Source organism: Vanellus vanellus (assembly GCF_965231255.1).
Source record: "Vanellus vanellus genome assembly, chromosome: 2".
Taxonomy (NCBI): Eukaryota; Metazoa; Chordata; class Aves; order Charadriiformes; family Charadriidae; genus Vanellus; species Vanellus vanellus.
The window spans coordinates 494969-507346 of record NC_138906.1 but is presented as its reverse complement, the minus strand read 5'-3'; the positions used below and the strand labels follow the sequence as shown (position 1 = coordinate 507346).

The 12378-nt window shown below is 72.9% G+C and overlaps 1 protein-coding gene across 1 annotated transcript; it reads left to right on the top strand.

Moving 5' to 3' along the window:
- The first annotated feature begins 1506 nt into the window (after positions 1-1506).
- On the top strand, positions 1507-12275 carry SLC4A2 (solute carrier family 4 member 2). The gene is made up of 22 exons (XM_082479621.1): positions 1507-1631; positions 4348-4516; positions 4591-4826; positions 4984-5108; positions 5238-5464; positions 6080-6216; positions 6380-6560; positions 6645-6780; positions 6936-7119; positions 7252-7366; positions 7446-7630; positions 7711-7924; positions 8015-8236; positions 8414-8562; positions 8744-8938; positions 9013-9246; positions 9389-9478; positions 9783-9949; positions 10426-10679; positions 10971-11140; positions 11356-11529; positions 11634-12275. Exons 1-22 carry the CDS (start codon positions 1572-1574, stop codon positions 11712-11714), a joined length of 3705 nt encoding a protein of 1234 aa, XP_082335747.1. The 5' UTR covers positions 1507-1571; the 3' UTR covers positions 11715-12275.
- The last annotated feature ends 103 nt before the right edge of the window (positions 12276-12378 follow it).

Sequence of the window (12378 nt, the reverse complement as noted above, 5' to 3'; positions counted from 1 at the left end):
GGGCTCTAATCCCCGCGATTAAACCCAAAAAGCTGCTTAGGGCCGGGAGCGGGGAGCGCTTTCCCGCACCGGAGTGGTGCCCACCGCCGTGGTGGCCCGGCGCCGCTCTGTGGGGCGGGTGGGACGGGGGCACCGTGCCGCGGGGAGCTCGGCCCAGGCGTGACGCCGGCGGGGCCCCCGCGGTGCAGCCGGGACGGCACACAGGCGCTGGCTGTGCCTGTGGGTCGCTCAACGCCGCCGACCCTCCCCATGGGCTCTGCCCCCCAGCCCAGAGCCCCCCACTCCCGGCATCGCTCTCACCGGCACCGGGGAGCTCCCGCACCCAAATTGCCGGTCCCAAATCCTCAGGGCTGGGGGGCCGCAGCCACATGGGACCCCTCGGCACCACCCTCAAGTCACCCGGCAAAGGTAGTTTGGGGGTCCCGGCTCCATTTTGGGGGGGGAGCAGAGGTGCTGGCTCATCCCCCACCAGTTCCAGCCCAGTTGGGTTAGGCAGGTGCACTGGTGAGACTGGAGCTGTGCCGGATCGGCTCCCCGTTCCCGATCGGCTCCCTGCTTTACCCGTGCCGTGGTGGGGGGCTGCAGCCAGCCCCCCTCGGGCATGGCAATATGGGGTGTAGGGGGGGGTGGAGTTTCGGCTGCCGGTGGGGGCTCGGCGGGCGCCGCGGGAGAGTGGTGTGGCGGGTGGGATAATCTGCTGGGCTGGAATGTGGATGTGCTGGCTCCGGCCCCGGGTGGGGAGCGGGGATTAGGGAGCAGCCGGAGCCCAGTAGCGCCGAATCCGGGAGAAGGTACGATCCGGTGCCGCGGTCAGGCTCGAGGAGCCTCGGCCTTGGCAGACGCCGAGGAGGACTCCTCGAGCCTGGCCGCAGCCACCGTGGCAGGAGGGGATGCCGGTGATGGTGACGAGGACGGTGATGGTGAGCCACCCATGTGAGACGCAGTCATCCGTCACCACCCTCCGCGGTCCCCTGCTGTCACGTGGGGCCACCTCCCGCGGCAATAAACCACGCCGGTGCCGCCGGAGGGGTCAGCCTGGTGGCCGGGGAGCTGCCGAAGGGCAAGTGTGGGGCGAAGATGGCCGGTGGGCAGGTGTGGGGGGCTGGGATGGAGGTGGTGGGGAGGTGTCGGTCACCGGGTGTCCATCGCTGCCGTCCCCCCCGGGGTCTGGCTCCCTGCCGGCAACCCACGGGGCTGGGTGCGTGCCCAGGGGGGGTCTGGCCACCGTCCCGCTGCTCCGGCTCCGGTCCCCTCCCGGCGTTTGTCTTGGCCCCCGCTCTCTCGCTCCCGCCGGCGGCCAAGACAAACCGGCGCCGGAGCCAGCCCTGCCTGCGCCGGACCCCTGCCCGTGGCTCGGCCCCGGCCGTGGCGGTGGCACCCGGTGCCCGGTGGAGGGGGACAGCCAGCGGCCACGCAGCGCCGCAGGGCATCGCCGCTGCCGGGGGGAGTGCCGGCCGTGCCCCTGAGCACCCCTCTCTGCCCCCAGGTTATGCTGCCCCGACAGCGTCCCCTGAGCCCCCGCGAGAAGGAGAAGGGCTAAGCCGGCCGCGCCGGGGTGCCGCGCCAGCGCCATGACCCACTCCCAGGTGTCCTCCGAGATCCACCACATCGTCTCCTCCGCCTTCCAGAGCGTAAGTGCCCCATGGCTGCTGGGGGTGGTGGTGGGGCTGTACCCCCCGCTGCTGCCAGGGGTGGGTGAGGGGTGCTGCGGTACCGCCTTTCCACTGTGCCGCACCGCGGTGTGGTTCCCCATCGCCGGGCCATGGGGTGCCGGCAGCGCAGCGTGGCAGCAGCCCCGTTGCCCGGCCGTGGGGCAGGGCTGTACCCCTCAGCAGCCAGCCCGGGGCCGGCTGAGCCGCTCGTGCCGGGGCGGCGGGTGCCCTTGAGGCAGGTGCTGCCGGGACGTGTTGGGCCGGGGCCACCGGCTGCACCGGTGCCGCTCGCCTGCCCCAGGCGTGCGCGGTGCCCACGGTGCCCTCGGTGTGGGTTCGTGGGGCTGCCCGGGAGCGGAGTTAATGATTAACCCTTTGCGTGGCGCCGCGCGGCGCCGTTGGGCAAGTCCCCTTCGCCACACACGTGACCGGGAATGGGACCTGCGTCCCTTTCCCACGGCTCTGCCACCCATGGAGTTCCTCCTGGGCTCCCCGGTAAGCTGCGGCCTTGCCCGGGCTGCCGTGCTGGTGGACCCCGTGTGACACCGGCACCCGTCCCGCGGCTGAAGCTGGGCCCGGCAAAGCCGCGGGTGTCCCGCGGGCGCTGGAGCGTACCGGGCACGCAGGGACACGGGGCATCGCCCCAGGACGGGGCACGGGGTTGGGAGCAGCTCAGCCCCACTGACCCCTGGCGGGGCGCCCCGGTCGCAGTGCGCATGGGGACGCCGGCGCTCGGTCATGCCGTGCCGGGGATGCGTTGGTTCCGGGGGCTCTGCCGGCGTCACGTGGTGGCATCGGTGCCGTGGGTGGTGGGCGCGAGGGGACATGCGGGGCTGCCTGTTCCCGGGCACCCCCACTGCGGTACCCCCGGGGTTTGGGGTCACCGCGCGGGGGGGGCCGGGGCCAGGGGACACCGGCTCAGCTGGGGATGTGGTGCCGGGGGTGGGGGGGCTGTGGCACAGCGCTGGCCGGGCACGTGCCGTGGGGCACCGACGGAGGGTGCTGGGCCATCCCCAGGGAGGGTGGCAGCCCCCACCGCCGCTGCCCGGGGGTGTCCCGGCAGGGGACGGTGCCCATTGTGCCCCTGTCCCCACCCCGACCCCCCCCGTGTCTGGGCGGCACTGTCCCCCCCCGCCCCCCTCCTCCCGGTGCCCCCTCCCCACCCCCCCCACCCCGGGGGGGTCATCGGGGGTGGCCGGGACGGGGCAGGGACCGGTCTTGGGGGGGCTGTGGCGGGGGGGTGTCAGCAGTGCCGCCCCAGCAGCGGCCCGGGGGGGCTTTACCGGGAGGGGGGAGCCGTGCGTTACCGGGGGGGGCGACCCGACCCGACCCGACCCGACCTGACTCGCGCAGCACCGGGGGGGCACTGCGCAGCGGGGGGGGGGGTGGTCGTGGTGCCGTGCATCACCGGGGGGGGCGGCTGTGCGTGCCGGGGCTCGGTGCGTTGCCCGGGGGGGGGTCGGAGCCCGGCGAGGGGGGGGTCGGAGCAGTGCTGGGGGGGGGGTCGGGTCCCGGCGGAGGGGGTGTCGGGGCAGTGCCGGGGGGGTCGGAGCAGTGTTGGGGGGTGTCGGGGCAGTGCCGGGGGGGTGGTGTCCCGGCGGAGGGGGTGTCCCGGGGGGGGGCGCAGCGCGATGCTGCGGTCGCCGCCGGTGCCCTCTGCGCGCCGCTGTCACCTTGAGGCGGGCGCGGGGCGGCTCCGTCAATATTTGGCGAGGCCGGAGAAGGAGCCGCCGCCCGCCGCCCCCCCCGCCCCCCCCCGCCGCCCCCATCCCCGGCCGGGCCGCGCCGCCCCGATAAAGCGCTGCGGGAGCTGCGGCGGGAGCGCGGCTCCGCCATGACTCAGGTAGGACCGTCGGGGCGGGGACGCGCCCCCCCCGCACCACCCCCCCCCGCACCACCCCCCCGCATCCCCCCGCACCCCCCACCCCCGCATCCCCCTGCACCCCCCCTGCACCCCCCTGCACCCCCGCTGCACTCCTGCACCCCCCACCCCCGGCACCCGCACCCCCCCGACCCCCCCCAGCCCCCCCCATCCTCCTTACACCCCAACACCCACAGCCGGGGTGCACCGGCAGCGGCGCCGGGGGCACGGCGGGTGCAGGGGCTGGGGGGCACGGCACGGGGGGGCCACGGGGTTCATGGCAGTAGGGCACGGCGCGGGGGTACATGGGGGTACATGGCACCAGGGCATGGCACGGGGGGGGACACGGGGTACACGGCACCAGGGCATGGCACGGGGTGTGCCGGGTCCAGGCTGAGCGGGGAGCACGGCACTGGGGTGGTGGGGCGCCCGTGGGGGGAGTGTGGCAGAGGGGGTGCCGGGTCAGGGCTGCGCGGGGGGGGGCAGGGCACTGGGGATACCGGGGGGACACGGGGAGAGCGCGGCACAGGGGCACAGCACCGGGGGTGCCGGGTGGGGGTTGTACTGAGGAGCAGGGCGCCGGGGTGCTGTGGTGCGTGCGGGGGGAGCATGGCACCAGCGCGCAGCGCAGAGGCTGGGGGGGGTGGGGTGCGCTGGGGGCAAAGGGCACCGGTGGGTGCACGGCCCACGGAGTGCCAGCGGGCACAGCCCATAGTTGCGGGGCCTTTGGGGACCCCGGGGAGCCGCTGCGGGGGGGCTGTGACTGCGGTGTGCTGGGGGCTGGCGGCAGTGCCAGCAGTGCCGGTGCCCGCTGAGCCCGCTGCCGTCCCGCAGCCCGAGCAGGAGGCGCTGGGCGCCGGCTCGCCCGCGTTCGGGGAGGAGGAGGAGGAGAAGGACCTGAACAAGGCGCTGGGCGTCGAGCGCTTTGAGGAGATCCTGTGCGACGCGCACCCCCGCAACGCCGAGGAGGCCGGGCGCAGCTACGGCGAGGAGGACTTCGAGTGTGAGTCTGGGGGCCGGGGGCCGGCGGGGCGGGGGGCAGCAAGCACAGCGCCAACCTGCCCTGTCCCCCCCCAGACCACCGCCAGTCGTCGCACCACATCCACCACCCGCTCTCCACCCACCTGCCCCCCGACACCCGCCGCAAGAAGGGGGTGCCGAAAAAGGGCAAGAAGAAGCACCGCCGTGCCTCCGTCCCTGGCGAGACCCCCACCATCGAGGAGGCCGAAGAGGATGAGGACGAGGCGTGCGACACCGAGACGGAGCGGTCGGCGGAGGAGCTGCGGCAGCCCGGCGTGCCTGAGGCGGTGCAGGTGAGGGCAGGGCTGGGGGCGGGGGGGGCGCTGTGCCCCCCGGCGCTGGGGGCTCTCGGGGCGGGCGGCTGGGCATGTCCCCGGTGCCAGAGCCGGTGGCACCTGCGTCTTGAGGCCACGGCCCCACACAGCCCGTTCCTCCCGTGCCCCGTCTCAGTTCTTCCTGCAGGAGGATGAGGTGACCGACCGGCGGCCGGAGGAGCCGGGGACCCCCGTGGCGCTGCCTGGCTCCCCCCCGGAGCCCCGAGGGTCCGCGTCCCCCCGGGAACCCCGGGCAGGCAGGTGAGCACCGGGGCCCAACGTGGGGCGCGGATGCGCTGGGGCTCTCGGGGGGCGGGCGGCCCCCTCCGGCTGCCCCACGGCGGGGCCGGGGGGCAGAGCGGGGGCTCAGAGCGGGCGCTTTCCTCGCAGCCCCGATGCGGAGGAGGGGGGTCCGCCGGAGGGAGCGGCCGCCGCCGAGGCCGGCTCCCCGGGTCGCCCCGTTCCCAAGTCGCAGCCGGGGCACCGCAGCTACAACCTGCACGAGCGGCGGCGGATCGGCAGCATGACGGGCGCGGAGCAGGCGCAGTACCAGAAGATGCCGACAGACGAGTCGGAGGCGCAGACGCTGGCCTCGGCCGACCTGGACTACATGAAAAGTGAGTGGGGGGCACCCTGCGCCGTGGGGGCCGCGCTGGTAGCCGCTGTGGGCACAGCACAAGCCGAGCCGTGCGCCGGGGTGAGCGTGGCTGGGGCCGGCAGCTCCGGCAGTGCCGGCTCGGGCGCAGGCTCTGGCCCCACTCCAGGCGCGGGGTACGGCCACAGGGGACACGTTCCCGGGGTGCCAGGGATGTGCCGCGTCCGTGTGGAGCACGACCAGGAGCCGGTGCCCCGGGCAGCTGGAGCCGGTGGCGGTGGTGGCAACGGCGGTGGTGGCGGTGGTGGTGGCGGTGGCTCCCCTGGGTGCTCACCAGCCTCTGGTGATTTGGAGCTCGGGGACTCCCCGGGTGGTGGGTGACGCTGCCACCGCAGAGCTCCCCAGGGAACCCCCCCGCGGCAGCGCCCTGTGCCGATGGCCACACGCAGCCTTTGGCACGGGGGGGTCGGGTCCCTCTGCTCCGAGCTGTGCCGGGCAGGCTGCCGGCCCACGGCTCCCTGGCCCCCCGTGCCAGGACTTGGTGGCCCCCCCGGATTGGGGCTCGGGGGCCTCCCAGGTCACCCACCCGTCCCCATCACTGCCCTCCCCCCTCACTGCCCTCCCCCCTCCACGGCAGGTCACCGCTTCGAGGATGTGCCGGGGGTGCGTCGGCACCTCGTGCGGAAGAGCGCCAAGGCGCAGGTGGTCCATGTCAGCAAGGACCACAAGGAGCCCAGCACGCGGCACCGCAAGCAGGACCGGCAGCCCCACGAGGTGGGGGTCCTGGCGCCCGGGGGGGGGGGCAGGGCTGGAGGTCCCGGCGCGGCGCAGGACCGGGGGAGCGGATGGGTGGGCGCGATGGGGGGCTGCCTGCGCACGGCCCCGGTGCCGTGAGGGGGTCCCCACCATGGCGGTGCTGACCCGGCTGTGCCGTCAGGTGTTTGTGGAGCTGAACGAGCTGGTGGTGGACAAGAACCAGGAGCTGCAGTGGAAGGAGACGGCGCGCTGGATCAAGTTTGAGGAGGACGTGGAGGAGGAGACGGACCGCTGGGGCAAACCGCACGTGGCCTCCCTGTCCTTCCGCAGCCTCCTGGAGCTGCGCAAGACCCTGTCCCACGGTAGGGAGGTGGGGACGGTCCCACGGGGACCGGGCGCGGGGGGTGCCCGGCCCCGCTTGCCTCAGCCCCCCCTCCCTCGCCCAGGGGCCGTCCTCCTCGACCTGGACCAGAAGACGCTGCCGGGGGTGGCTCACCAGGTGGTGGAGCAGATGGTCATCACCGACCAGATCCGGGCCGAGGACCGCGCCAACGTGCTGCGGGCGCTGCTGCTCAAGCACAGGTGAGCGTGGGGGGCACCGACCCGCAGACCCCCCCTCCGCCGGGCTCCGCTCCCCGGGAGCACCGGTGTGCAGCGTGCCGGCCGGCATGGCTGTGCCGCGCTGCTGGCCGCTCTCCCCCCGGGCCGCCACGGACAGCCCTGGCTTTGTCCCGCAGCCACCCGAGCGACGAGAAGGACTTCTCCTTCCCCCGAAACATCTCGGCCGGCAGCCTGGGCTCCCTGCTTGTGCACCACCACAGCACCAACCACGTGGCGGAGGGCAGCGAGCCGGCCGTCACCGAGCCCCTCATCGCCGGCCACGCCGTGGAGCATGACACGCGGGTCGACGTGGAGCGGGAGGTGAGATTGGCCGCACCGGCCCCAGCCCCCGCCCCAGCCCTCTGCCCCTGCCCTCCTCCCGGCCGGCCGGCCGCCGCTCCTCGTCCTCGGCAGGGGCCCTGACCCCAGCCCTGCCGCGCGCTGTCCCCGCAGAGGGAGGTCCTCACCCCCACGCCCCCCGCCGGCATCACGCGCTCCAAGTCCAAGCACGAGCTGAAGCTGCTGGAGAAGATCCCGGACAACGCCGAGGCCACGGTGGTGCTTGTGGGTACGGAGGGGCGGCAGGGGGGCGGGGGGGTTGGGCACCACGTGCCGGGCTCCCGCGGTGACCCCCTGTGCCCCCCCAGGCTGCGTGGAGTTCCTGGACCAGCCCACCATGGCCTTCGTGCGGCTGCAGGAGGCGGTGGAGCTGGACTCGGTGCTGGAGGTGCCCGTCCCCGTGCGGTTCCTCTTCGTGCTGCTGGGGCCCAGCAGCACCCACATGGACTACCACGAGATCGGGCGCTCCATCTCCACCCTCATGTCCGACAAGGTGGGTGCCACATCCCCGCCGGGGCCGTACCGCCGCGGTCGGGCTCACGGGGGGCTCTGACCGCGCCGTCGTCCCGCCAGCAATTCCACGAGGCCGCGTACCTGGCCGACGACCGCCACGACCTCCTCACCGCCATCAACGAGTTCCTGGACTGCAGCGTGGTGCTGCCGCCCTCCGAGGTGCAGGGCGAGGAGCTGCTGCGCAGCGTCGCCCACTTCCAGCGCGAGATGCTGAAGAAGAGGGAGGAGCAGGAGCGGCGGCTGCTGCTGGAGCCCAAGTCCCCCGAGGAGAAAGGTACCGGGACCGGGGCAGGGTCCGGGCGGGGGGACCCGGCTGGCAGGGTCTCACCGTCCGTCCGTCCATCCCTCTGTCTGTGGGGCGCAGCGCTGCTGAAGCTGAAGGTGGTGGAGGGCGAGGGCGAGGAGGAGGATGATCCCCTGCGGCGCACGGGACGGCCCTTCGGGGGGCTGATCCGGGACGTGCGGCGGCGGTACCCCAAGTACCTGAGCGACTTCAGGGACGCCCTCAACCCCCAGTGCATCGCAGCCGTCATCTTCATCTACTTCGCCGCGCTGTCACCGGCCATCACCTTTGGAGGGCTGCTGGGTGAGCGCCGGGGGCACGGCACTGCCGGGGGGGTTGCGGCGCAGGTCGCGGCAGGCGCGGGTGCTGCGGGTGCTGCCCCATGCGCACACGGCGGGCGCTGCCCGAGGCCATCGGCTGTGCCGCCGGGGACACCCGTCCCCGTCCCACCGGGTGTGCCTGAGCCCGTCCTGCCCGCAGGGGAGAAGACGCAGGACCTGATCGGGGTGTCTGAGCTGATCATCTCCACGTCGCTGCAGGGAGTGCTCTTCTGCCTGCTGGGCGCGCAGCCCCTGCTCGTCATCGGCTTCTCGGGGCCTCTGCTCGTCTTCGAGGAGGCTTTCTTCACGGTGAGAGCGGGGCGAGCCCCCGCGGGCAGGAGCAGCGGGGGGGGGGGGGGGGCGTCCCGGACCTGCTGCTCCTGCTGGGGCTCCCCCTGCCCGGGGCGCTGCCGCAGCCCCGCGGCCGTCCCTCCTGCTGACACCCCTCTGTCTGTCTGCATCTGTCCGTCTGTCTGCACGGCCCCGGCAGTTCTGCACGTCCAACGAGCTGGAGTACCTGGTGGGGCGCGTCTGGATCGGCTTCTGGCTCATCCTCATCGTGCTGGTCATGGTGGCCTTCGAGGGCAGCTTCCTGGTGCGCTTCGTCTCCCGCTTCACCCAGGAGATCTTCGCCTTCCTCATCTCCCTCATCTTCATCTATGAGACCTTCTCCAAGCTGGCCAAGGTGAGCCGGCGGGGCCGGGGGGTCTGCGGGGCAGTGGGGCTGGCGGGACCGGCCTGAGCACCGCGCTGCCGCAGATCTTCCAGGAGCACCCCCTGCACGGCTGCCTGCGGGCCAACGGCACCGGCGCGGAGGCGGAGGGGTGGAGGAACGCCAGCACGGCACCGGCCAACGGCACGGCCGGCCGCGGCGCGGCCAAGGTGACGGGACAGCCCAACACGGCGCTGCTCTCGCTGGTGCTCATGGCCGGCACCTTCTTCATCGCCTTCTTCCTGCGCAAGTTCAAGAACAGCCGGTTCTTCCCCGGACGGGTGCGTGGGGCGGGCGGGACGGCGGCGCGGGCGCTGCACGGGGCCGTGGGGTGAGCCCAGCTGTGGGGGCAGGGCTGAGCCGGGGGGTGTCGGGCGGTGGGGCCGGGGCCGGGCTGACGCTGCTTTTTCCCCCCCACCCCAGATCCGGCGGCTCATCGGGGACTTCGGGGTGCCCATTGCCATCCTGGTGATGGTGCTGGTGGACTACGGCATCCAGGACACCTACACGCAGGTCAGCACCCAACCGCCCCCCCGCCCCGGGCAGGACCCCACACCCCGCACCCTCCTGTGGGGCCCCGGTCCCACTCGCCAGCGGCGGGTCAGCGGCGTGTGCGGCACCGTCTGTCCCTGCCGCGGCGCTCAGCCGCCTCCAGCTCCCACCATCTCGCCTTTCCTCTCCCCTTTGGTTCCGGCTGCGGTGCGCCCCCGTGTCTCCGCGGCTCACCCCATGGCACCCCTCGCTCTGGGGGAGCTGCGTGCTATGGGGCAGAGCTGGTGCCTCCCCCCCCGCAGCGTTTCTCGCCCCCTCCCCGCAGAAGCTGAGCGTGCCCAGCGGGTTCTCGGTGACGGCGCCGGACAAGCGGGGTTGGGTGATCAACCCCCTGGGTGAGAAGAGCGACTTCCCCATCTGGATGATGGTGGCCAGCGGCCTCCCCGCCGTCCTCGTCTTCATCCTCATCTTCATGGAGACGCAGATCACCACGTGAGCGCAGCGGGGCAGGGCTGGGGGCCCGGCAGGGCCGTGCGGGGCACGAGTGGGGCATGGTGTGCTGTACCGTGCCGTGCAATGCTGAGCTGTGCCGAGCTGTGCCGTGCAATGCTGAGCTGTGCCGAGCCGTGCCGAGCTGTGCCATGCAATGCTGAGCTGTGCCGAGCTGTGCCGTGTCACGCTGAGCTGTGCCGAGCTGTGTGGTGCCAGGCTGAGCCGTGCCAAGCCGTGCCGTGCCGCGCCATGCTGAGCCATGCCAACCTGTGCTGTGCCACGCTGTGCCAGGCTGAGCCGTGCCAAGCCGTGCTGTGCCACGCTGCGCCGTGCTGAGCCATGCCAACCTGTGCTGTGCCAGGCTGAGCCATGCCAAGCTGTGCTGTGCCATGCCGTGCCAAGCCATGCCAAGCTTTGCCGTGCCGTGCTGTGCCAAGCCCTGTCGAGCCATGCCGACCGTCTGCCCTTGTGCCCAGGCTGATCATCAGCAAGAAGGAGCGGATGCTGCAGAAGGGCTCTGGGTTCCACCTTGACCTCCTGCTCATTGTGGCCATGGGCGGCTTCTTCGCGCTCTTCGGGCTGCCCTGGCTCGCCGCGGCCACCGTCCGCTCCGTCACGCACGCCAACGCCCTCACCGTCATGAGCAAGGCTGTGGCGCCCGGGGACAAGCCCAAGATCCAGGAGGTGAAGGAGCAGCGGGTCACCGGGCTGCTGGTGGCCGTGCTCGTCGGTAGGTCCAGTGCTGCCGGCTGTGGGTCCCCCGCTGGCCCTGCTCCGTCCTGTGTGGCCGTGGGGGGGCCAGGCGGCCGTGGGGAGCTGCAGGGAGCAGTGGGGGGGGGGGCGGGCTGGGGTGCCCTCGCCAAATTGGCGTGGCTGTCCTGTCCCACATAGTCACGGGTGACGCAGGACCCTTGCCAAGCATGGGGGGGGTCACCAGGTGGGGAGGAGGGGGGCTGTTGCGAGCCCGGGGGCTCCGGGCGCCCCCTCCCCAGGCACCATGGGTGACCCCGCTCTGGCCCAGGCCTGTCCATCGTCATCGGGGACCTGCTGCGGCAGATCCCACTGGCCGTCCTCTTCGGGATCTTCCTCTACATGGGCGTCACCTCCCTCAACGGCATCCAGTTCTACGAGCGCCTGCAGCTGCTGCTGATGCCCCCCAAGCACCACCCCGACGTCACCTACGTCAAAAAGGTTGGGGGTGGGGAGGACACCCTCATCTGGGGCACCCTTGGGCTGGGGGCACCGGGGCGTCTGCCGGACAAAGCCTTGTTTAGAGGGTGGAGGGGATGGACAATGTTGGGGGGGGACACAGTGCCAGTTCCCGGCCGGGCTGTGGGGGTGCCGCTGGGCACGGGGAGGGGTGGGGACGCGGAGGGCCGGGCACACTGACGCCCGTCCCCGCGCAGGTGCGCACGCTGCGCATGCACCTCTTCACCGGGCTGCAGCTGGCGTGCCTGGCCGTGCTCTGGGCCGTCATGTCCACGGTGGCCTCCCTGGCCTTCCCCTTCATCCTCATCCTCACGGTGCCCCTCCGCATGTGCCTGCTCAGCCGCATCTTCACCGACCGTGAGATGAAGTGTGTAAGTACCAGCGCCGTGTCCCTCCTCCCCGTGGGGGCCGGGGGCCGGGGGCCGTGGCGGCGGGGCAGCCCCTCGCTGCCGGCTCAGCCCCTTTCTCCCTGCAGCTGGATGCGGACGAGGCCGAGCCCATCTTCGATGAGCGGGAAGGTGTGGACGAGTACAATGAAATGCCGATGCCGGTGTGACCGCGCACCAGCCGGCGAGCTGGGCACGGCCGCGTCCTGTGCCGGGACGGGGGCAGCGGCTGCGCAGCCGTGCCCAACCAGGGACGGGCACCCCGCGCTCCCCGTGCCTTCGGGGGGACACACCTGCCAAAGAGACGCCAACCCACAGCCTCGCCCCGCCGGGGACCCCCCACCATGCGGTACCGCGCCGTGCTGTGCCTTTGGACCCTCCTGACCACGCCATGGGGCAGAGCTCCCCCCCAGACACCCCCAGCAGAGCTGCAGATCCTGCCCCTGCCGCAGCTCCTCCGCAGCCCCCGGCCAGGCCCTGGGCTCCCACCGGACAATCGGGTGTTTCCGAAATCCCACCGTGGTTTATTTAACAGAGTAATTTAAATGGCAATAAACAGCTTTGTACGGGGCTGAGGGGTGCCGAGGCCCTTGATGCTGGGGGGGCAGGTGAGCCCCGTGCCCCCCTGCAGGCAGCAGCACCCCGGGCACGGCACGGTGCCAGGGCCGGGCGGGTCTGTGCCTGCCGGTGCCGTGGCTGGGGGGGGACAGGGGGGGTTGCCTTGTGCCAGGCCCGGCCCGGGCAGGGGCTCTGGGCCGGCCCCTGCCTTCTACTAATAAACAGAATGGACTTTGCACACTTTTCACCAGTTTTATTGTAAAGTTAACCCCCACT